Source organism: Eutrema salsugineum, unplaced genomic scaffold (assembly GCF_000478725.1).
Source record: "Eutrema salsugineum unplaced genomic scaffold, Eutsalg1_0 scaffold_1, whole genome shotgun sequence".
Classification (NCBI taxonomy): Eukaryota; Viridiplantae; Streptophyta; class Magnoliopsida; order Brassicales; family Brassicaceae; genus Eutrema; species Eutrema salsugineum.
In genome coordinates, this window is record NW_006256909.1 from 9,069,314 (window position 1) to 9,094,974 (window position 25,661).

At 35.9% G+C, this 25,661-nt stretch overlaps 5 protein-coding genes across 7 annotated transcripts in view; 3 read left to right on the forward strand and 2 right to left on the reverse strand.

Annotated features, from left to right (window-relative positions):
• LOC18030274 (probable xyloglucan endotransglucosylase/hydrolase protein 29) overlaps positions 1 to 7,268 on the forward strand; it is a 10,072-nt gene extending 2,804 nt beyond the window's left edge. For both annotated transcript variants that reach the window (XM_006413965.2, XM_024149692.1), the window contains one exon: positions 6,603 to 7,268. In XM_006413965.2, the coding sequence (XP_006414028.2) occupies positions 6,603 to 7,137 (535 nt within the window). In that variant the 3' untranslated portion in view covers positions 7,138 to 7,268. The remainder of the gene's footprint in view (positions 1 to 6,602) is intronic.
• Positions 7,269 to 8,587: 1,319 nt separating this feature from the next.
• LOC18030276 lies at positions 8,588 to 9,257 on the reverse strand. The gene has a single exon (XM_006413967.2). It carries the CDS (start codon positions 9,143 to 9,145, stop codon positions 8,813 to 8,815), a length of 333 nt encoding a protein of 110 aa, XP_006414030.1. The 5' UTR covers positions 9,146 to 9,257; the 3' UTR covers positions 8,588 to 8,812.
• Positions 9,258 to 12,414: 3,157 nt separating this feature from the next.
• On the forward strand, positions 12,415 to 14,300 carry LOC18030277 (pentatricopeptide repeat-containing protein At4g18975, chloroplastic). Of its 2 annotated transcripts, none has more exons than XM_006413968.2 (7): positions 12,415 to 12,611; positions 12,739 to 12,837; positions 12,996 to 13,051; positions 13,169 to 13,265; positions 13,382 to 13,525; positions 13,608 to 13,820; positions 13,973 to 14,300. In XM_006413968.2, the coding sequence occupies exons 1-7, from the start codon at positions 12,558 to 12,560 to the stop codon at positions 14,165 to 14,167; spliced, it is 858 nt and encodes a 285-aa protein (XP_006414031.2). In that variant the 5' UTR covers positions 12,415 to 12,557; the 3' UTR covers positions 14,168 to 14,300. The 2 variants fall into 2 exon arrangements, with proteins under 2 accessions (XP_006414031.2, XP_024005368.1); XM_024149600.1 differs by having other exon boundaries at positions 12,748 to 12,837; positions 13,973 to 14,274.
• A 1,216-nt stretch (positions 14,301 to 15,516) lies between these two features.
• Positions 15,517 to 17,195, forward strand: LOC18030278 (GDSL esterase/lipase At4g18970). Its single transcript, XM_006413969.2, has 5 exons — positions 15,517 to 15,785; positions 15,889 to 16,013; positions 16,127 to 16,372; positions 16,489 to 16,744; positions 16,833 to 17,195. The coding sequence occupies exons 1-5, from the start codon at positions 15,545 to 15,547 to the stop codon at positions 17,054 to 17,056; spliced, it is 1,092 nt and encodes a 363-aa protein (XP_006414032.1). The 5' UTR covers positions 15,517 to 15,544; the 3' UTR covers positions 17,057 to 17,195.
• Positions 17,196 to 18,726: 1,531 nt separating this feature from the next.
• LOC18030279 (floral homeotic protein AGAMOUS) lies at positions 18,727 to 23,854 on the reverse strand. The gene is made up of 8 exons (XM_024149777.1): positions 23,749 to 23,854; positions 22,947 to 23,181; positions 19,703 to 19,784; positions 19,541 to 19,602; positions 19,323 to 19,422; positions 19,167 to 19,208; positions 19,038 to 19,079; positions 18,727 to 18,927 (listed from the first exon to the last, which is right to left on the reverse strand). The coding sequence occupies exons 2-8, from the start codon at positions 23,162 to 23,164 to the stop codon at positions 18,727 to 18,729; spliced, it is 747 nt and encodes a 248-aa protein (XP_024005545.1). The 5' UTR covers positions 23,165 to 23,181; positions 23,749 to 23,854.
• Positions 23,855 to 25,661: the final 1,807 nt, after the last annotated feature.

Sequence of the window (25,661 nt, forward strand, 5' to 3'; positions counted from 1 at the left end):
CATTTCCTATTCCAACTCCCAGGTTCTCGTGGATGCCATCTCTCCACAACTTAACCGACGGCTTCCTCTTACCATTGACCTCCATTTCCTGAAATTCCAACACTGCCACTGGCTGATATGCTGCTGAGAAATTCTTCCTCACATCTAATGGCGGCTGAGGCAAAATGAGCTCTGGCTCCCTCACAACTTTCCTCAGAAGTGAAATATGAAACACATCATGGAACTCAGCTAACTCCTTGGGCAGCTCTAAGCGGTAAGCCACTTCTCCAACTCTTTCGACAATAGGGTACGGTTCCATGTACCTTGGCTTAAGCTTCTTCAATTTCCTATGCTCATCATTCCCTCTAAAGGTTCTCAACTTCAAATAGACCATATCACCAACCTCAAAAGATAATTCCTGCCTTCGCTGATCAGCATAACTTTTCTGTCGATCATGGGCTTCCTTCAGCCTGATCTTAAGCATTTCCACTTGCTCAGATGCTTCCCTCAGCAATTCTGGTTCTAACTCTCTCATCTCTTCTACTTCTGTCCAAGAGAGAGGTGTACGACAAGGTCTCCCATAAAGAGCTTCGTACGGAGCCATTCCAATACTGGCATGATAACTGTTGTTGTAAGCAAACTCTGCTAAAGGAAGATGCTTTTCCCAGCTTCCTTCCCAATCCAGGACACAAGCCCTTAGCAGGTCCTCCAAGGTCCTAATCGTCCTTTCCGATTGGCCGTCCGTTTGAGGATGATAGGCTGTGCTCAAATGAACCTTTGTTCCCAATGCCTTCTGAAATGCTTGCCAAAAACTAGCTGTGAACTTCGGATCTCGATCGGACACAATGCTCACTGGAACTCCATGCAACCTCACAATCACATCAATATACTTTTGCGCCAACTGCTCGGCCCCATCTGTCTTTCTGATTGGCACAAAGTAAGCTGATTTAGTAAGGCGGTCTACGATTACCCAAATCGCATTCTTCTTACTTAGTGTCCTTGGCAGCCCTGTCACAAAATCCATTGTCACCATGTCCCATTTCCATTCTGGTAATGGCAAGTTTTGGAGTAGTCCACTTGGCGTCATCTGCTCTGCTTTCACTTGCTGACATGTAGCACACTGAGAAATCCAAGCAGCAATGTCACGCTTCATACCTGCCCAATGGTAATAGCGTTTCAGGTCCCGATACATCTTGGTGTTCCCAGGGTGAATAGAAAATTTGGACTGATGAGCTTGGCTCAACACCTCATTCCTTAGCTCATCATCCTTTGGAACGCAAACCCGATTCTTGTACATGTAGGTTCCATTATCTGTCTGGTGGTACCCAACCACTTGCTTGTCAAACATTTCCTTCAAAGCCAAATCTTTTCCCTGTTCTTGCCGGATTTTCCACAACAAGTCAGCATTGTCCAATGCTTCTAATCCAGCGGCGTCATCCTCCACTTCAGCAACACACAAACTCAACCTCGCCATCGTTGCTATCAGTTCCTGTGTTTCTTTGATCTCAGAAACATCACTCATCCTTCTACTCAAGGCATCAGCTACGTGATTAGCTTTTCCCGGATGATATGAAATCTCTAGATCATAGTCTGCCAACAACTCTATCCATCTCTTCTGCCTCAAATTCAGATCACTCTGGGTGAACACATGCTTCAAACTTTTGTGATCTGTGAATATGTGCACTTTTTCTCCGTATAAGTAGGCACGCCATATCTTAAGAGCAAAAACTACAGCGGCTAGCTCTAAGTCATGATTTGGATAGTTCACTTCATGCTTCCGAAGTTGCCTGGATGCATATGCTATGACCTTCCCTTCCTGCATAAGCACACATCCTAATCCGGATCCAGAGGCATCAGTGTATACATTATAAGGTATTTCTGTCCTCGGGAGTACCAACACTGGAGTTTCTGTGAGGCTCTTCTTCAGTTCCTCAAAACTTTGGGATCTCTTCTCTGTCCACTCAAACTTCACATTCTTCCCAATTAGACTGGTGAGCGGCTTCGAAATTCTAGAGAAATTCGGCACAAACTTGCGATAATAACCTGCCAGACCCAAAAAGCTGCGGACCTCAGCAACACTCTTAGGCACAGGCCATTCTGTCACTGCAGTGATCTTCTCAGGATCTACTGCCACTCCTGCTTCTGAAACAACATGCCCAAGGAATCCTATCTTCCTTTGCCAGAAGCTGCACTTGCTTAGCTTCGCAAAAAGCTGCTGATCCCTTAACTTCTGAAGAATCATTCCTAAATGCCATTCATGATCCCTCTCACTCCTTGAGTAGACCAAAATGTCATCAATGAAAACAATCGCACACTTATCCAAGTGCTCCCGAAAAACATCATTCATCAACTTCATGAAAGCTGCAGGCGCATTCGTCAATCCGAACGGCATCACCACAAAATCATAATGCCCATAGCGAGTTCAGAATGCTGTCTTGTGGATATCTTCTTCTGCTATCTGAATCTTATGGTAGCCAGATGCTAAATCAATCTTGGAGAACCATGAAGCTACTTCTAACTGGTCCAATAGCTCATCAATTCTCGGCAAGGGATACTTGTTCTTGATGGTCACCTTATTCAATCCTCTATAGTCGATGCAAAGTCGAAAGCTCCCATCTTTCTTCTTTACAAACAACACTGGTGCTCCCCATGGCGAGCTACTTGGCCGAATAAATCCTTTATCCGTCAAGTCCTTTAACTGCTTCTTTAGCTCAGCCATCTCTGCTGGTGCCAATCGATATGGGACCTTCGAAACAGGGGCCGTCCCTGGTTCTACTTCAATAGTGAAGTCCACTTCCCTCCTTGGTGGTGGTCCAGTTAATGGCTCAAATACATCTGCATACTCATTTGCCACTGGTATCTCCTCAAGATCTTTGTCTGCTCCCTCTTCAGCCATAGAGATTGTCGCTAGGAATGCTTCACATCCTCCCTCCATAAGATTCTCTGCGTGAATCATTGAGATGATTGGCACTCCTACATCAGTTTTCATTCCTTGGAAAATCAACTCCTCTCCTTGCTGTGGGATGTAAGCTCTCGACCTCCGACAATTCAAGACGACTCCATAGTGCTTCAGCCAATCCATCCCCAGGATAACATCATAGAGGTTCAACTCCATTTCCACTAGATTCCATGGAAATCCTGCACCTTCCAATAGAATTGGTACACCTTCATGTACCCCAATGGTCCTTACTTGCTCATTCCCAGCAGTTTCCACTGCCTTAGACCTAGGAATGAACTTCCCAGAAAAAGTCCAACACTTGGTCAACCTCGGGCTCACGAAGCTATGAGTGGCACCGGTGTCGAACAAGGTATATGCAATCGTGCCCCCTACTGAGACCGATCAAACATGATTCATACTTATGTCTAGTTATGCATTTCCATTCTACATTCCTATTCACAAGCAACATATAGAATCACTCAAACATTTACTTACCAGCGATCGGTGAGCCTCCCTCAGGATCTCCAATGGCGAAGACACGAGGTCCAACAGCCTGCCTCTTAGCTGGTGGTGCTCCTGGCGCTGCTCCTCCTTCCTGCTGGACAAGCGGTGGCATCCTGCAATCCTTCTTGTAATGACCTGATCTCCCGCAGCGATAACACTTTCCAATCCTTGCAGCACTTGGGCAATCCCTGCCTTGGTGACCCACTCCTCCACATCCATAGCACTTAATTAATCCACACGACCCGGTGTGTCTCTTCCCACAACGCTGGCACTCCAGAGCATTCCCATTGGCTCTCCCTGCTGCCATATCATCCCAGGTCCTCTTTGGTGCTTCCAAGGCACGGGGTGCTCGGACTTGGCCCTGCCTGGTCCTCCTCAGCTCATCCAAATTGGTTTCCTGAATGGCAGCTGTCTCCACAAGCTCCACTAATGTGGGGTACCTCCTGACAGAACATCTGCTCCTCAATTCCAACTTCAAGCCCTTCATGAATTGACGGACCAAGTCTGCCGGAGTGAAGTGCTTCCTGGAGAACCTCCTTAACCTGTTGAACTCCTCCTTGTACTCCCTCACAGTACGGTTCTCCTGACGCAGGTCTTCAAAGGCACTCTCCATCTGATCCAAGGCTTCGGGTGGAAAATATTCCTTAGCAAATGCTTCCTGGAAATCATTGTAAGTCAACTCATACCGACCCTGAGCTGCTTCCACCACACCATCCCACCATATCAGCACCTCTTCCTTCAGATACTGCACGGCTAAGTCCTTCCGGTATCCATCCGGACATCTCATGACATCAAAATTCCTTTCCAACCTCTTCCTCCAGTTATCTGCAGACACTGGGTCAGATCTCCCACCAAAAGCTTCCATCCCCATATCCTTCAGGTGCTTCATGGCCTGATAATATGTCAGCCCAAACACATTGACAGGCGCAGGAGGTGGAGGCACATACTGCTGCTGAGAAAACACCGGCGACGGCACATTCTGAGGCTGAACAAACACTAGTGTCACAACCACAGGCGGCGGTTTATGCACTGGCGGCAGAGGTGCATTCTGCTGATGCTGCGGCTGCTGCTGAGCATTCACACCCACTCCCTGGTTCAAGTGGCCATACATCTCCCGATAGCGTTGCAGCTCCTCCAAGACTGCGGCATGAGCTGCTTCCGCTGCTGCTGCTGCAGGCACTTGAACAGGTACATCTCCCTCAGGGTTTCCAGCCTGCGGGTTCATTGGAACTCGGTTCACACTTCCTGTCGTGTCAGTGGTCTCCTCATCCCCACCTGAACGACGAGCTTGGGATCTGGTGCGCACATTTTTGGCTTTCGGAGGCATCTACATTGCACAACATGAGAGAACAGATAAGTCAGTCTGGTCCCGTAAAGACTGATTTTCCTGCAATTAAAAATAACAACAATAACTAGAGAGACTAATCTAGGTGGTGGTTTTCTTTGTTTGAAAACATTTTTAAAAAAATCTTTGAACTTGAATTTTTTTTTTTTTTATCCGGAAAAATTCATTTTTTTTTAAATTCGAAAATATTTGAAAACTTTTTTTTTTTATAAAAAAAAATCTAATTCCCAATCCCACTACTCTAGACTAGACATCTCTCTATTCCTAATTCGAACCTAGGCTCTGATACCACTTGTAACACCCCGGTTCTGGGTTCCAAAGGAAACCAGACTAAACCGGCAGTATTATCTAACCTAACCAATAATTCCTGAATAGTCCTTAACTCTTATTCCAAATCAAACCAATTTCAGTCTTACAATAAAAATAAATAACTCGAATAAATCCGAAATTAAGCAGAAAAACAATGTCTTGAAAGAGAATACGAAAAATAGATCTTAAAGCAAATAAAATCTTCCTCCATCTCTGAAGGCACACCACACTAGAGCTACTCGTCTAGTTCCTCCCAGACATCGACACACTCACATTCATCACACTCACCTGCAATATGGATTTAAAAGAGAGGGGTGAGTAATTTGGGGAAATTACTCAGTGAGAACCAAACCAGGCTCCCTTCCCACTCATTCATTTTCCACCAACATGTCAAGAATAAATCCAACAAGCAACACACACAGGCATCCTAGCGATGCACATACAACTAGCAAGCAATGGTGTCTCCAACCCGCCTATCACACAAGGCCACACCTCCTAGTCACACAGACTAGAACATCATCTCCCATGTCACACAGACATACTACCAGGCAGTCACACAGACACACCTCCAGCCATACAGGCTCCGGAAGGATCGGCGTACCTTCCGCTCACCGTTGAACTACCACAATAGTCACACAGACAGCAATAGCCCAGCAAACAAGTCCATACCTCGGCACACCATCACCGAGATGAACACCTGATCTAGCTACACTACCAATCACTAACCACACATCAGGGTGAACAATCAAACATGCTGGTTTTTCCTCTAATGAGATCCTAGATCTTTTCATTAGACTCACACATGGATCTAGCTAGATGCACAAGGAATCATCCTAGGCTCATCAGATCTAGACTCCACACACCAGAAGAAGACAAAAGAATAAAAAAAAACCTAGATCTAATCCTCACCTTGGCCTAAAAGCAGATCTGACTTAAGGAGAACTGGTAGCAAAGGAATCAAGGAGTTTCTGTGAAGGAGGAGGCTGACGACCACTCCTTCTCCTCTCAGATGGCGGCGGCGAGCTCAGGCGGCGGCGGCGGCTTCCCTTCTCTTCCTCGGCGGCGGCGAGCTCCTCTCTCTCTCTCTTCCTTTTTGCTTTGGTGACTAGGGTTAAAAGAATGAGAATGAGGCTCCTTTTCATTTAATTCTCCACTTAAATATGGGGGCAAATTAGGATTGTTAGAGCGGGTCTGGTCTTGATGGGCTTTTCCCAATTGGACCTGAATTGGGATGTTACCACAACAATGTAGTAAACGCAAAATGGACACGGCAAACTCAGATTTCATATTGGTCTCATTTACACGCTTGAGAGTAAAAACCTAGTAATAATGCTCACTTTGCATTTATTTCGAACCTGGTTTAAATTGAAGAGGTCATTAAGATTTGAAAAACCTCATGGATATATAAAACTTGCTTTAGCCAAGAAAATGTGGAATCGAATAAAATGTTGATCTAGTTACAAAAAAAAAAAAAAAATAGTCTCTTGATTATAAAATCACAAAATGTTTTAATTTTGTAAATTGCAGATTTTGGGTAGACGATGTACCAATAAGAGAAATCATAAGAAAAGAAGAAATGAATGGAGACTATCCACAAAAACCAATGTCTCTCTATGCAACCATTTGGGACGCTTCAAGCTGGGCTACTTCCGGCGGAAAGTTCGCCGTAGATTACACATTTTCACCTTTCGTCTCTGAATTCAAAGACATTGCTCTCGATGGTTGTAATGTCTCCGACTCATCAATCCGCACCGTCACCGGAGACAACAACAACATCAACATAAATTGTTCTGTCTCCGACCAACTTCTAACGACCAATGATTACTCGACCATTAGTCCTAAACAAGGAGCCGCGATGCGACGGTTCCGGGAACGTTATATGTATTATTCTTATTGTTATGACACTGTACGATATGCCGTGCCTCCGCCGGAATGTGTGATTGTGACAGCTGAGAGAGACCGGTTTAAGGATACCGGACGGTTAAAGTTTGGTGGTAGTCATAAAGCTCGGAAAAGACGGAGGCGGAATCGGTCCACGCCGGTGGTCACGGCTGATCTATAGCATTAATTAATTAGTTTTTTTTTTGTCTTAGTTTAATTGGAAGTTTAGGATATTTCGCTTTAATTAATTTCCGAGTATGTGTAAAATATAGTGGTTTATTATAGAGTTTATATCCTTTAGATCTTATCCCACACTCCCGTATTCGTTATCAATCGAGGTAACTATTACCTCTCAATTTTAATAATCATGATAGATTATATGTTATCCATCATGTTTTTACATCGGTTATAGATGCACGTATTAAAAATATATATTTATAAAAAATAAAATTGTTAACCTAAACAGTTTTTTTAGCTTTCTGATAAAATGGGCATATATTTGCTGAGTTTAAGGATATATATATATATATATATATCTTGTTAATCTTTTGAAGAAAATAAATATGTGTAATTACATATTGTTCTTATAATATCAAATGACAGTGTGAAGCGAATATAAATATGAAATTAGCATAGCTAGACTTTGGAAAAGGGGAAAAAACAGTTGGGTTTTCCTAAAATGGTTTAACTCGTAGCTAAAGACTAAAGAGGTTTGTCACTTTGTCAAATACGGTTAATCTTTTTTGCCTGGTCAACTGAGATACGGTTGATTTAAGTTTTTATCTCGTTCATTGTAACAAGTTTGTAATGAACTGTTCAAACATATAATTGGGTATGTTTTCTACAAAATATAAAAACAAAAATTCAAAATCAGCGTGGTCATGTAAAGAAAAAAAAAACAACTCAGCAATGCGACTATTTCGGTAAAAAGTTGACATGACTATCTGTGAACCATCTTGTATGTCTCTATAAAATGATTAACCAAAACAAAGTTATAATTAATTAAAGAAAACTATTTTAACGATTACCGTAACCTTCCCTGTTCCGAACAGTCTGCTCGACTTCAATATACAAATCATATATGGTATAGACTTCGAGTCATCGACTAGTGTCTAATTAATCTGAAATTTTTATCGTCAGCAAATACTTCAAATTTCATCTAATTTAACGCGACGTGTAACATTCCATAAACATAAAATAAGATCCATGCTGATTAGACTTATGTGTATATATTTGGACCATACACCCTATCCAAAGTCAACTAATTTTTAAGGAATCAACTTGTTCTTTTTTTTTTTTTTGATCAAAGGAATCAACTTGTTATATTTAAACAAAATATTTAATTAATTATATGGGCTTAAAGTACTTTCCAGGTATATAACCCTCGGTTGAGTTCACAATAGCAAAACAAAGCTTTTATGGCTCATGTTAGCAAGCAAATTGCAGAATCCCATGAATGTGGACCAACTACAAAATCTACAAGCCAAGAAACCAATTACTTCACAAGCAACAAACCCATAACTCAATTTAAACATAAGATTTGATTCTTATGGTTTTTCCTCTTCTCAAGAAACCAAGCAATCATTTTATACAAAACAAAATAATTATTAAGTTAACCGGAAATCCAACATCTTACTTGATAAAATATGGGGAAATATACCCAATATTAAACTTTTCTTTCACCAAATTAAATCAAATAAAAAATCCTAGATGCATTGGTTCTTTTTTTTTGTTGCAAATAAACACATTGGTTCATTTCAAAGCTTATGATACACACCCAAAGTAAAGACGACACAAACCGAATAAAAATAGCAAACTAAACCGAACCGGTTCTCAATTTATTTTGGGGATCAATATTAAACTTCCAAAAAACCGGTCATCCTAAGAACGGAGTTACGGTGACGTCTCAAGTCTCTTCCTTTAAGGGTACAAAAGGAAAACGCCATTTGCGTCTCCCTTCTTCGTTTTCCGATTATGACATGTGGCGGAGTCATTTCTCTCTTCTCCTCCTCCTCCTCCTCTTCCGTACACTGAAAAATTGTTCTCGACGGAATTCTCACCGGAGATGACATTTTCTCCGTCGCCGTCGGCTTTCTTTGGTAGTTCTCGTTGTTGCTACTCTTGTTGTTGTTGTTCGTGTAATATTCATCGGAAAATATAACCTCGGATTCTTGAAATTCTTCTGACATTGAAATATGGAAATAGTTTTGCCAAGAAAGTGAGGGAAATTTTTTGGATATATATGATTTGATTGAAAAAGCGAGGTAGGAAAAGAAGACATAACTATGAGAAAACAATGGAATTTATATAGACCGAAACATCGCAAAGAGAATCTCATGTTTTACACGTAATATATATGCATATACGTATAACTGTGTGTATACGTGTAAGTAGGAGTAATATCTTGTGTTGCATCAGATGACGTCATCGTGAAGGTGTTTGAGTGAAGTCAAGGGATACGATGTAATAACTAATCAATCATTAAGGATGTGATTACTAACACAGCCTTTATTTACCTTATACATCGTCATTTTGCCGGAAAAATATTGGAATAACTCATATTAATTCAAAGTTCCTCATAAATGATGTTTAGAAATTTGCGCACTGTAAAAATTACTATTTGATTAGGTTTACATCGGGTTTAAAAAAAAAAAAAGAAAGAATACGGATCATCTCTTTTATTTTTTTGGTCGAATACGGATCATCTCTAACACTATTTAATTGTTACATTTTACAAGTTACAACGAAATTTCAATGACTGCGATTCGCGAAGCCGAGTCGATGATACGTTACTGAACGCAATAGCCGCGCGTTTGGTGGCTACGCGGTTAGCTCACAGAATCTAAAAACATGACGATCCACTCGTGCGCTAGCACGTGTCGAAAACAATCTTAACGTCAGCCAAAAGTTAACGTCACCAGGCTTCCGTCTCGCGTGTGCCGGTGCCACGTGTTCATTTTATCTACAACTGTGGTCGTTCTCCTTCGCGATTACGTGGCGGCGTTAATTTAACGGCCTACCATTTTGTTGCTTGTTGCTTTCGGAGAAGAAAAAGGGAAAATGTCAATGTGGCTTAACAAGTCTTCTTTTTCCTTAAGATCTTAATTTTTTTGTAAAGAAATTGCATATTGACGTTGATGCTTAAGGAAACAATTAATTCTATGTTTATGATACTATACAAACTAATAATTAAGTATATTACGGAATGAAGATATATGATCTTTGAAACATATAACAAGAAATAAAAACTGAGTTAGTTAAAAAATATTTAACAACTTGCTATCACAAAGTCAATAGTGAAATATCGCGGAAGATTCTTGAAATAGAAACTAACTATTTATATCTTTAATGTTTCCTTGGATATTATTTGGTTGAGTGATTCTGATTTCTGAGGAGATATGAAATTTGAATTTTTGCCGTTAATGTTTTTTAATTTATATCTCTAGACAAACAACTTTATCCGTGAAGTTGTCGCAAAAGCAAGATTTTATTAATTGAGGGACAATTATTAACGAGCAAGACATGTCTTGAGGAGTACATATAACAAAAAAAAAGGGTTATTGAAAATGATTGATTCTTTAGCCTATCTTAGTAGGGTTTTTTTCTTTTGACATCACAGTAGAACCCTCGATTGAGTTTAAATTATACAGTAGGATTAACGAAATTTGAAGAAATTGTTTCTTTTAGTTTGGTTTGATTTCGATTATAATTTTTAAATTCTATAAAACTAAAATAAAATAAAATAATCTTAGGTGTTAAAAAAAATGCATTTAGTGTAAAGCAAACAAAACGAAAACATTGAATGGTGATTTAGAATGTATTTTAAGTACTGTCAAACTTTAAGTAATAGTTTTCGAAACTTTTGAATGATTATAACGCTTTTTTTTTTCTAGTACAAAAACAATCATCATTCAAATCCGGATGAAATAAGTCTTACATGTACGCCTTGTGCAAAACAAGTTTTAGTAAGCATAGTGATGTGTTACCGTTTTACGTGTTCACCACAAAAACAAACACGGTAAATGCATGCATCATTGCTCATACCATTAATTAAGATCTAGTTCAATGTTGGAACAATTCGGTGAAATCAAAATTCGTGCATATCCTACAAGACATATTCAATCGAAGAGAGACAATGAAAAATGGACAAAAAGGTAGACAGATAGAGTCGAATGAATTGGACATTGGACGAATTGGGGTATTGATAGATGCATAGTCTCGTGCCAAAGACAATGACTTGGCCAAAATTTCGGATATATTTAGACAAGTGTGGTGCCTACTCCTAGTGGTCCTTCGATCATTTCCGATGTTGGATACTCTGTCGAATTAAGTGTGTCTTGTTTCGTCTCTCTTGTTTTGAAACCTTCTATATTATACAAACCAATTCAAATAATTATTTTGCTAATTTTACGTATCCTGCATTGTGGTCTTGTTACATACTTAAAATAACTATGTATTTTAATACTATTTGACAAAAAGATAAATCACATTCTTATTTTAGATGTATGCATGTAATATGGTAATGATTTTTTTCAACAAAAAAAATTATCGTAATTAAAATTTCTAATTCTACTATTGTTAAATTATCATTACACACTTCTATAATCTTACTATCATACTGTATTCTTTTAAATTAAGTCTTTGATGCATTTTTATCAGTTTTGAAAAAAAAAATGATAAATTATAAATTTCAAAAGATAATTGAGTTTATTGAAGTACTATTGGTTTAGACTTTAGAGTTATACAAAATTATTAATAAAAAATGATACAAAATCAATTTAGTTTTTTTAAAAAAAATATGTGTAGAAGACTTAAAACATATATTAATTTGAAACAGATGGAGTATCTACAATTTGTAACAATATTCATTAATTATACTATATTTTTCATATAATATATTTTTCCTAACATTGACTTGATTAATTTCAAGTGAATTTAGATGATATTAAGACAAACATTTCACTGGATAAGAAATGGAAACATAGATAAGATGGTCGTTTTCTTGATTAGTTCAATATCAATTTGTATGGGACCTTCTTAATTACATCGACATTGATGTTAACTTTGTTAATAGATTTTTTCCCTGTCGTGCTAATTCATTTTTGATTATCTGCTTAACTTTATTCACCTAAACACACGTAGCCACGTAGGTAATAATACATGGAAACCCTTTTAAAAGTAATATATACCATACGGTTACCAAGTGCTACAGCTTAACAATCAATAACGCGTTTGTATATCTTGGGCTGAAATTATCCAAAGAAGGCCCCTCTTTTGCTTGAAGGCCCATTAACATATGCACCAGGCTGAGTTAAAACTTAAACCAAAAATTGCTTCGGTTATTGGTCGATTTAGTATTGGTTATACCAATTTTCATCGGTTTACCAAAAAATTCCTAAATCGCTTCTTTTCTCATCATCTTCACTCAAATTGGGATCTATGAGCCCTAAATGCGTTTCTCTGTTCGCTTGCATCAAACAGATACAGTATTACAACATTTGTTTTTCTTATCTTCAACTCCAGTTTTGTGATGTAAATTAAATTTCAATTTCAGTAGTTGTTCACTACCCAGACTTTGTTACTGGAACTATCAGAACAGTAATGGCGCTCTGTATTTATCCAAATCTCGGGGGTTTCTCGTTACAAAGATTATCTGTGAGTTCAGTTGATTTCTCCAAAAAATGATAAACATAATTTCCTCCTGAGAAAGCGAATCAAACATTTCAGTTTTCAGGACTGATTTAAGCTCTCTCAACACTTAGTTGAGACCCTGTTTGTTTAGTTGTTTCAGCTCCAGTTGCAGAAATCCCAGGAATTTGCATGCTTTGATTTTCATACTTGTTTGGAGGCGAAAAGGTTTGGTTTTTGCATCAGCGCAAAGGTAAAAATGTATTTGTAGTGAATGTTTTTCTGTTTTAATGGCTATTAGTTTTGTAATGCTTGAATGTATCGTATATAGTTATATTGCTTTCTTTAGCTTTAAAACTTGATTCCTTGAGATGAAACACATCATGTCTTAATAGTGTAATTGTTTTCAAGTTCTCAGAGACACAAGCCGGGAAGGTGAACGGAAGTTATGGAGCCATTGTGGAGAGGTTTGTTGTTTGTATTACGCAATTGATATTTGTAATTTCACCTATCTCTCTTGAGTAATGGATAACGTTGTTTGTCTTGATTGAATCGTTAGTAAGTCTTTTGTGTGGATATTGTAGGAAGGAAATAAGGAAAGTGGGGAAGAAAGAGCATCACTTGTGGAAGAAGAATGATTCTGCTGGGTCCGGGCAAAAAGCTCTGAATCTTGTCCGAATGGTAAGTGATAAAATACAAAATCCCTGTTTAAACGTATGTTTTTCGGAGTCTTTTGAATCAATAATATTAGACGATAATAAAGTAATCAAATGATGGTTATAACTCTCAACTGGTAGCTCTCTGGACTCCCAAATGAAAAAGAGGCTGTTTATGGAGCTTTGAACAAATGGGTAGCTTGGGAAGTGGAATTCCCCATTATTGCTGCAGCTAAGGCTTTGCAAATCTTAAGGAAGAGAAGCCAATGGCACCGTGTGATTCAAGTAAGTTACATGACTTATTATGTCAAGTGCAAATTTTGCTATGGATGGTGTCATGAGTTGATTGGTTTAGTGAAAAACTCAGTTGGCTAAGTGGATGTTGAGCAAAGGCCAAGGCGCGACAATGGGAACATATGATACCCTCTTATTGGCGTTTGATATGGAAGAAAGGGCTGATGAGGCAGAATCGTTATGGAACATGATTCTGCACACGCATACACGATCCATTCCAAGACGCTTGTTCGCCAGGATGGTAGCTTTGTATGCTCACCATGGCCTTCAAGATAAGGTCATCGAGGTAGATCAACTGTCTTTCCCTTTCTTTCTTTCTTTCCTCGATATTTGATCTGGATGTTACTCTTTCGATACTCAAGTTTTTGTGAGGATTATGCACTTTGTGAGCAGTATGGCTTGCTTTTAGACTCATTTTCTTTTGATTTTCTCTTTCAGGTGTTTGCAGACATGGAGGAGCTGAAGGTGAGGCCAGACGAAGATACAGCGAGGAGAGTGGCACGGGCTTTCAGGGAACTCGGCCAAGAAGAAAAGCGGAAACTGATTCTCAAGAGGTACCTCTCTGAATTCAAATACATCTACTTCAATGGTGAAAGGGTTAGAGTCAAAAGATATTCATCTGAAGAAGGTTGATTTCATTCTCATGAACACACTCACATGTATATGTATATATTACCTTAAAGTTCTAAGTCTTGATTGTAATTTCTTAACTGTGAAATTATCTTGAAGATGGTAAAAAGAATCTCCATTAATAAAGTTATCCTCTTTCTTGATAACACAAATGAATTGTCAGTGTTCAATGACACTCAATGCTTTCTTTTGTTCATAAATCCTTGCATGTGGTTGGTGTAGATATGATCATTTTATACGTTCTTTATTTTATGTTTTGAAAGGTTTCTTTATTTTGATAAAGAATCCAGCGTGTTTGCTTAACTAATTTGCTGTGTCAGAAAACCCCACAAGATCATGCTTCGAATTTATGAATCCACTGACTTCAAAACCTCAAAGTCACATTATAACAACAAATTTCATTTATCATTTTTTAATGGTCCACTCTATCCTCATTACTTTACCAACCCTATTCTAAATTCGTCTTATTAATGCTTTTGGTGGCTACTTAAGTACAGAAATGTTGAATCTTTGTAGACAAATGCTTCACAATTTGGTCCCAATGTGATAATTTGTTTACTTTATCACTGAAGAACAAGAAGCATGAACAAAGACAAATGAATTTATGAACTTCAACTACCACATTATGTCAATTATGATGATCATCGTCATGACATAGTGTCTCTTCCTCTTCCCATTTAATGTTTCTTCCATCTACCTCCATAAATACATACATCCTTACCTCAACATCATTCTTCACCCTCGATTTGAACCCAACCAGAATCAATCTTAGCCGTTCCATTGAAAGAATCTTAGGACACAGGAGACATGATCAAAATGCAAGTGGCCCTCCCATCTCATGATATGTGTACAATTTTCCCTCTATTACAAAACCAAACCATTGTCTCATCCCCTTGCACAGTAGCAAAGTAAGCTAGAAAAGGTGAAAGAGTAACTTAGTCGTTGTCCCCATCTCAATCTTGGTTTTGAATCTCAAATTCTTTAAATAACCCATTAACAATGCAACCATCGATTTGACTAAGTTCTTAACTTTTTCTGGCAAACTATAATAACAGAATTATCACATTGCATACAAGTTGGTCCGAGTACTGTAAGAAACAGAGTATTATTAACTCTCCTTCACTCGTTATGTCTCCAGATCCATTCCTATACAGTTACTTTACATATCTACACATAAACATTATCACCGCGTGACATTAAATACTTCTGCAACCGTCAAAAGCTCAAAACTTTTTTTTTTCTTTTGTCATTCCCTCCATATTCTTCTGACGTTTATTATATACACACCCATTTACATTCTTCACGTTCTTCAACCAATCTCTCTCTCTCTCTCTCTCTCTCCTCTTCTTCACATTCTCTCTCTTACCGGTTTCCAGAGAGATGGCTAGAGTTTGTGTAATGATGATAATGATAATGATGATGCTAGCTATAGCTATGAACATGGCTATGGGTGATCCAATAGCCCCGTGTTACTTCATATTTGGTGATTCTTTGGTTGATAGTGGAAACAACAATCAGCTTCAATCCTTAGCAAGAGCTGATTACTTCCCTTATGGTATTGACTTCCCGTTTGGTCCAACCGGAAGGTTCTGCAACGGCAAAACCACCGTAGATGTCATCAGTAATCTTATCAAAACACCCTTCTTCTTCTGTTATGTTTCTGTTCTTTTGTGAGAAAAAAAAACTAACTTTTCTGTTTTCTTTTGCGGGAAAAACTAAAAAAGCTGAGCTTCTTGGTTTCGATGACTACATTACACCATATGCTCAAGCAAGGGGAGAAGATATTCTGAGAGGAGTAAACTACGCTTCTGCAGCTGCTGGAGTCCGAGAAGAAACCGGTCGTCAGTTGGTAAGTTATTACTTTAAACAGAATATACTCTGTTTTTGGTTTGATGTAACATATCATTTTAGGCTTAAGTTTCTTAATTAGGAAACATAAATCTCTTTCCTTTTTTGGTTCAGGGTGCTAGGATAACATTTGCAGGGCAAGTAGCTAATCACGTGAACACTGTGTCACAAGTGGTGAACATACTAGGAGACGAGAATGAAGCTGCTAATTACCTAAGTAAATGCATCTACTCGATCGGTTTAGGCAGTAACGACTATCTCAATAACTATTTTATGCCTCTCTATTACTCCACCGGAAATCAATACTCCCCTGATTCCTTTGCCAACGACCTCATCAACCGCTACACCGAGCAGCTTCGGGTTCGTTCATTTACTTGCTATATCCTCTGTTTCTTAAATCCTCTGTTTCATATGAGTCTTTGAGCCAAGAATAGCGTTTGATATCTGTATTTTGTGTATGTGTGTGTGTGGAGTAGATAATGTATAGCAACGGAGCAAGGAAGTTTGCGTTAATTGGTATCGGCGCAATAGGATGCAGCCCAAATGAGCTGGCGCAGAACAGCAGAGACGGGACAACTTGTGACGAAAGGATCAACTCTGCAAACAGAATCTTCAATAGCAAGCTCGTGTCTTTGGTTGACCATTTCAACCAAAACACACCAGACGCCAAATTCACTTACATCAATGCTTATGGTATCTTCCAAGACATGGTAGCCAATCGTGCTCGCTATGGTAAAGAGTAATCTCACCTCTTAATCTAAACCCTAAATCGAAAATAACAGTTCTTGTTAGATTCATCGAATTCTTGGTAATGGTTCAGGTTTTAGGGTGACAAATGCGGGATGTTGTGGAGTTGGGAGGAACAATGGACAGATAACATGTTTACCGGGTCAAGCTCCATGTCTAAACAGAGATGAGTATGTGTTTTGGGATGCGTTTCATCCAGGAGAAGCAGCGAATATTGTAATCGGTAGTCGATCTTTTAGGAGAGAATCTGCTTCTGATGCTCATCCTTATGATATTCAGCAGCTTGCTATGCTCTAGTTCATGAAGTTTCCTCCACACAAACAGAGAGCGTGAAAGATTTTTAATCATTTGCAAGTGTTTGATAGTTGTTTTTCTTTTCGTTGAAGAAGAACTGTTTGTTTGTTGTGGAGTTAATGAATCATCGTTCTATATATAACGACATGAAGTTACTGTTTTTTTATATAATGTAAAAACTCTTTTGGATGTTTGATTCTATTCTTACAATGTATTAATATTTTTTAACATTTTCAAATATATTTCTAGTAAATGGATCTAAGAAAAAACTGAAGTAACTAAATGGAGAATTTGGATAAGAGAGGAAGCTTGAGTCTCGGAGATTCTTATTTTTTCTGCAATTTTGAAGTAAAAGAAACAGAGTCTCAGTTTGACAAAAAAAGGATTCGGTTTCTTCTTCTTTTTTGGTTAATTAAAGTTTATTCCTTTGGTTAATGATAGTCCGGTTCTTGACCAGGAACCAACTAAGCTATTCACTTTTTACTATGGTTAGTTTAATTTTCTCTTCATGTGATTTGAATTTTGGAAACCAATTGGACAAGAAATTTGCTCAGACAAGTTAATTTCTGTTCACAAACAAGGGGCCTAATATCTTTTTTTTTTCTTTTTTCACAAGGGCTTAATATCGACTTTGGTTTATGCATGTAATTTGATTTTTGTAATGACCGCTTCCGATTTCCCAGACCGGTTTGTTTTCTTAATTTTCAACCCGCGGTTCAATTCAATTTTTTTTTTCTTTTTGAGATATTTTTTTCCACCAACTATTTCATTTATATATAGTCTTTTTCTTTGTAGGGTATTTTTTTTTTCTAGATTATAACTCAATTTTTTTTTGGGGTATATAACTCCATGTTTTGATTTGAGACTTGAATATAAATTAGAAACCAGAATTTAGAATAGTTGGGCATGCAATAAGAAGTAGGATTTAAACGTAAGTGTTAGCTGCGGTTTAAAAACACCAAAATTAAAAATGGTCAAATAGTCTACAATGTACGTGTGTTCACAAATCAATGGAGCATAACATGTTCGTTATGAGTCTGCATATATAAGTCGCCTTACTACAACTACTAATTAATTGAGATTTCGAGAGGTGGAGCCAAATTTGCGTTTTCTCCAAATTTGGTAAAGTGAGGCTTGGCAAATGAGCACTATTTGTTGTTCTGAGAGCTGACATGGAGCCATCACAAAATGTTATAGATGATGAGAAACCTGATGTGTTCTGGCCTTCTGGGTGGAGGGAAATTAAACATCTGACCCTACTAAAGGAGATTATAATTACAAAATCTTATAATCCTGAACTATAAGCAAATCACAAGAACCATTAATAAGGCATGAATTGGTAAGTACCACAGCTGAGCTAATAATAATTCACTTATACACATAGTTGTCTTTAGACTAATAAAGCATGTCTTTAAGATATTAATTTCACATCAACATAAGCAATTTAAATAAGTACTATAACAATCATCGATACAACATTCATGAAATAAATATGTAACACCTTATATAACATGCATTAGCTTTATATTGCTCAACCCAATTCTGGTTTTTATTCATTCTTCATTCCTTCAGCCAATACTACCTGCAAAACAAATGAAATATAAGAACGAGGAAATTAACTTATAGAAAATCGCCCAAAATTAGAAAAGTTGAACAGAGCAAGATTTGTTTTCTTACACTAACTGAAGAGCGGTTTGGTCTTGGCGACCAGCGGATGAGTAATGGTGATTGTTAGGTTGCAATGCCGCGACTTGGAAATAATTCCTTGAATCAAACGGTTGAGATTGCGTTTGAGGCGGTGGCATTATCTGCTCGTAGTTAGATCCTCCTGGCATCAGATTCATACTTGGATTGTTCCTCTCGTTTTCAGCTATCTATATTCATTTTTATATAACATTTTTTTATGTTATATTTATTGAAACAAATCGTTGAGAAATTACCAAGAAAATTAAATACATAGAAATAGATGTAATATACAAATTACCTTAGCACGAAGAAGCTGGTTATCGTTATGCAAATCAACTTCCTGCACAAATTAAACGTTCATTACAGATGAGCAAAATTATCATGAATAGAAATTAACAACGGAAATCATATTAGATATACGTCTTACTCTCTTCTGCATGTAGTCAATTTCGGCGAATAAGAGTTCATTCTGTAAAAATATGTATATAAAGAGAATAATTTGTAAATTTAGCGAAAAGGCATATATATATATATATAAATAAATAAATAAATTGATTTGAAGTATTTATAAATATATAATTACCTTCTTGGATCGGATTCGGTTGATACTTCTGTCTAATCTGCCTTCCAAATTCCTAAGCTCTTTGGGAGACATTGACCCTATCGTCTCACCCATCAATTGCCTAGTTAATTTTTACAAATAAAATCAACATATCAAATAGCTATTAACAACTAACTAATCAATATATTTAGCACAAAAAACTAGCTAATCAATATTTAAGTCATTTAGATGATATTAACCTGTTCGAGTTTTGTATGCTGATTATTTGTTGACGCAATTTGGCCGATTCTTGTTGGTAATACTTCAAAAAAAAAGGTAGAAAGTATGAACATTTGATATATTAGTACACAATTTTTGGAAGAAAAAAAAAACGTATAATAATACGTGTAATTTTAAGTTACCTGTGCATTAATTTCTGCCACCGATCCGGTGTTGGAATTATCCGATATTGCCTTCTTGTACCTCTCGATTGTCCCTTTTACACTGCAAAAAATAAATTTATAAGGAGTTAATAAGTAAATTAAGTAAGTAACCAATACAATTTACATACGCTTAAATCAGCATTTCGAAAAATAAGAAAAAAAAATTATAAGGTCAAATCGCCCACTTGCTTAGTTAAGTGATTTTAATACGAAACCTTAAAAGCAAACATTGGTTCTTTTGAGTCAGAACAAATGAGACATAATGTGACATATGATGTGAAGAAGATAAAAAAAAAAGAAGTACATATAAGAAAACAATTAAAATGTTAGTAAAATATTCCTTAAAGTTGTAACAAATAAAGAATCATTTTATAATTTAACCTGAATCCTTATTCCTCTGAAACCTTAAATTTATCGAGCCAGTGATTGGCTGCAACTGTCTTGCTGGCAAAATTAGAGTGACATGATTGGTCTGAACATGTCTAGGGTTTCAGACATATGACACGTGTCGAAAACCCATTACACATTGGTGAATCCAACAGACATTTGATAGTTTTAAATTTTAACCATCGGATTAATTTAATTGTGATGTAACTAAATGACTTGTCCGAGTAACATCACAACGTTCCATACTTTCCTTTTATGGAATATAATTAAATTACTATTCTACCCATTTATTCTTCTTCTCAGTTTTCTGTATACATATTGATTTATATATATATACATGTATGTATATACGTACAACTACAATGACATATTATAGACTATGATGTCTGAACCTTCGATGGAGGAATCGTGGCCGTCCATTTTCGGGATCACAGAAGAACAAAACTTAATTTTATTTTCTTTTTCTAAAAAAGACTCTTAATATTAGTGGATCTATACAAAAAAAAATCTCACTTTCTTCTCTGCCCATAAGGAGAGAGAATATGAGAAAAGCCCTAACTCTATCTCTCTAGACAAAAAAATAATTTAAACAAAGAAAGATAAATTGCATAAAAGTATCTACACCAAAGATGTTGAAGCAATTCCAATGCTCTACATCTATACCAACTTTACTGATTCAGTGATCGTTAATCTTTTTAGTTCCTAGAAATATGAAACAAATTTAAGTATATCCTTATTATTTGTCTCTATCTGTATATAACACTTTTTTGGGGGAACAAATCTATGTGTATGTATACATATAAATACATATAATATGAATTATATTTTTTTTTTCTGGGTAGCAATAATTATATTGGGTATTGACCAAATGTGAAATCTAATATTAAATAGTCAAAAGTAGTAATATGAGATTCTTTTTTGAATTTATAAATAGTTTATAAATTAATTCATTATGACATAAACCCTCTTGTCAGAAGTCAAGAACTGAAACTAACAAAACTTTATAATAATAAATATAACTGATAAATAAAATAAATAATATCTGTGTGATGACGTGATCAAAGATTCTGTAACAAAGACAACAAATCTTACAGAGACCAAACCTAATATCTTGCGCTCAATACCAACCTCTAAATAAAAAGTTCAAAAATTTTAAAAAGAACTCCAAAAAACGAAAATCTGATTACGTTTAGTACCCACTGGATATATATAAAAAAATGTTAGGTAAATGACGATTAATTTTGACTGGTTGTTTTGAAGTCTTCGTTAGCTTTTCTTTTTTTGGACATGCGCATTACATATTTCAGGACATGAGTTGACAACTGTAAGCGATTAAGAAAAAAAAAGACTTTTTTAAACCATTTAGTTTTGACATGTTTTATGTTTGGAGGAAGAGAGGCGAAATCACGTGGGATTCTAATAAATATCGAAAATTACGTGTGGAATTGGAGAGATTTCTAGTTTAAGTAATGTAATTCGAAATGAGCTTTGATTATTTCACTTGTAAAAAGAGTAATATTAAGGAGAAAAGAGAGACCCCATAGCTTATTTTTCTTAATTATCTCCTTCTTTAATTGACTTTTGGAATCTTGAAACTCTTATTGAGTTTCAAATCTTTTATGGTTGGAGTTGAAAATGTTCTTTATATATTTCTTCTCTACTTTGAATATTTCAAAGATAGTAAAAAAAAATCCCAATAAATTATGGACAAAATGACCCCTTTCTTTGGCTATAACCACTTCTAACTAATCCTAGATCATAGATATTTGAAATTCTGTCCATCACTACAAAATAAACAAAAACTTAACATTCACAAAGACAAAAGCCTTATAAACATTTGTCCTACTTGTACTTTCCATTATTTCCATCACTCATAAGTTCAATTTTTTAAACGTTCAAAAATCTGTTTTCACCTTATTTTACTCGCACTTCCATCACATGTGGTTGTATCAAATATATGATATGATAATTCATGAGAGAGAAAGAGAGAGAGATAAGAAAGGAAAGTAAGAGAAAGAAGTGAAGGGAAAGAGAGACACAGACATTAACAACAATGGAGGATGGGATGATCACAAAACAGAAGATATGACCTCATAGTCCTTACTCTCCCCAATTTGTTTCCCAAAACTTTCTTTTATGGTCATAAAAATCAAGATTTTACCTATTACAACACCAGATCTATAAATATATCTAAATCTTGAAGTACTTGTTAGTAGGGAAAATAGAAAGTTATAAGATTTTTTATTATTATTATTATATATATGTAACAGAATTGAGTGAATAAAGAAACCCCAACAAAGTGAATCTTAGTTCTACAAAACTGAATCTAAAACTCCACATTAGAAAGCTCCGATTGTTTCTTATTTCTTTTCATTTATTATCTAACTTTCACTCAGATCTACATAAATTTGTACCATTTTACTCAATTTATTTTTTGAATGAACATTTTACTCAATTTATATATAACAAGTTTTCTCTTTTTTTTTTTTTTTGTTAAAACTTCAGTATAATGTACTTGAAGAAGAAATTAGATCTAGAGATTCAGTACAAATTTATGAAATAAACCCAATCTAATTAATATAAACATGTATACCAAAAAAAGATTCTCACAATTGTTAGTGTGTATCTGAGTATGTATATATATAGAATTTCAAGAAAAAAGTCAAAAATAATCCTTCCCACATGAGGATCCAACACATAGAAGAAGAATAGAATCAAATCTAGCACAGAAGATCTTAAACCCTAGTAAAGATTCGAGCTTTAACATAACCCTAAATCGGACTTTAAAGTAATTAATTAAGCTAATAAAAACTAAGAACAGAGCAGAAGAAGAAACCTGTTGTTTGAGTACTCATAGAGACGGCCACGGCTAGAGAAGACGATGAGTGCGACTTCAGCGTCACAAAGAACAGAGAGTTCGTAAGCTTTCTTGAGCAAACCATTTCTGCGTTTGCAGAAAGTGACTTGACGATTCGTTGTGTTTTCGATCCGTTTGATTTCGATCTTTCCTCTCCCAGATTTCCTCAGTGGAGAGGAATCTCCTCCTAGCTCCATTTGGTAGGCCGTGTTTGCTGCTCCAAAAGCCAAAACATTCAGGGCAAAATTACTTAGTCCAAAACAAGAATCCAAGAAAATTAACCATCAATATCTTTCTTGAAAGAAAAGGCTCCAGATTTGTCATGTTTTCTATTCGATCGAATTATGGTTGAGATCAAATAAAGTGAATTAGAAAGATTCAATTTTAATATCTCTTGCCGACACACAACTAAGGAAAATAAGTAATCTTTTTTGATCTTGCATTCATATTCTCCTAACAAGATAATCATGGGAATTTTTTTTGGTCTTTGACGACTTTTTGTGGGAAGAAAGGATGAAAAAGCAAGTTTAACTAAGACCAAAATCTATTGGAATTCAAAAGAACAAATTCAATCTAGACTATGAAAAAAATAAAATAAAGAGCAAAGAAGAACTTGTTGTTTCTCTCTAAACAACATAAAAAGAATCTAATCAAAACAGGAAAAAAGGAAACTAAAGAAGAACATAGATTTGGTTTAAGGACCAAAAGAAGTGAAGCAAAGTAATATTATGAAGAAGATAATGTTTGAAAGGATTGGGGAACAACAAAATGTTAGACTGACCTGTTGGGGGGAGAAGAACAAAGAGGAAAGTTTTATTTTTCTTGGGAAAATGATTTTCTGGAAAGTATGAGATTTGGAGAAGTTGCAGAAAATGGAAGGTAAGGTTGTGCTGGTGAAGAGATGGGTATATACATTTATAAAGGAATATATTTTCTTTTAATTTTTCTCTAATTTCTATCACAATTTTATTTTCCACTTTTTACATCCATATAGTGTCTTGTCAATTTGTGTTGATTACTGGTTTTCTTACTCACTAAAGCATAGTTTTATGAATCATATCTACGAGATAAGTTTGTGTTTCTTATTTATTAGATGGATGTAAACATGTACTTTCTAAAACAAATAGATCCAAATATCAAGTTCTACGGTGGAAGACTACCAGAATCGACTAAGGTATGTATGTACTTGGATAATATTTTTGTGAGTAAAATTAGTTTAAAATGTTACTCATTTTCAGAAAATTTAAGATATGTTTAAGTTATTAAAAAAAAAATAGAATTGATTGACAAAGAGCAGTCAAGAGGTTCTTCATACAAAGCATGAGTATAGCAGCTTTTCAAATCACATGAAAAATATAATTATTAAATAGAGGGTTAATTACCATAAATAACACCCACCATACATCTAGACATTTCATAAATATAATACTTATTAAGGACATCCCAAATTGAGAAACTACTGAAAAAAAAATGAAAATGGAGGAAAAATATTAAAAGAGAGTTTTATTGGTGGATAGTTCTTGTGTGGTCTTTCACAAAGGTCTAAATGAAAAGAGGGTTCAAGTTGGGCAATCACTCATGAGATGCAGACTCTACTTACCATTACTTGTCTTTCCTTTTCGTGTGAAAGTTTTTGAGGCACTAAAATCTTTGGGTAAAAATCTTAGTACATGTTATTTTTTTGATACAACAAATATTGATCTTCTTCTTTGTGTTTTACTAAATCTTGATCTTTTCAAAGAGGAAAATTTATCAGCTCTATTCCCTTTCTTTTTTTTGAAAATTTGATGTATAAGATTTTCTTGACATTTTGCAGGAAAATTTGTTCCACTTAACACGGAAGTTGTATGTATATATATAACTTGTAAACAAAATATGTTGTAAACATAAACATATTTAATATTATTTTTCAAACATATATTTTCTTTTGGATTCTGAGTAGCAACCAAGGCTAAATAAAAAAAAATATATATACTTCAATTTTGATTTATAAAATATTTTAGTTGAAAGATTTCATATATGAGCTGGTTGTGTCTAAATGGAGTAACAAATATAAAAAATTGTATAATCATCTATTTGGCTAAACTGAACAGTAGTGAGTACCAATGTGATTGTCTCTTTTTCTGGAAAATAGAGGATAATGTAAAAACAAAATAGAAAATTACTCAGATTGTGAAGGAAATTAGCATACTTTTTATGTGTTACTGAGATTTGGAGTTGATGATGTTTAGTTGTTGTGATATTGACATATATACATATATACAAAAAGATAAAAATAATTAGATCGATAAATAGGGTTTTAGGGTTTTATAGGGGAAATAGGGAAATGAAGCGTACTTTTATGGGGCTGGACAAGACGTACGGCTTAATTTGGAAAGTTATTTAAGTGTAATACGTCTGACTCAATTAGAAGGTAACCAGACTTTTTCTCTCATCTCCAACTACTTTAATCTCTCTCTCTCTCTCTCTCTCTCTCTCTCTCTTTACGTTTTTTTTTGTTCTCTTTTTTTTTTTTGATCAAACTCATCCATTTAGAATTAAAAAAAAAACACTCATTCACTTACGTTTTTTTTTCTTCATTGACTTTTTTCCCTCCTTCTCTATATCATCTCTCCAATGTTAAGTCCCATTTTACTGTTGATTTGAAGGAAAATGTCTTGTGTTCTATGAAATCGGAGATTTTTATTTTTTTGT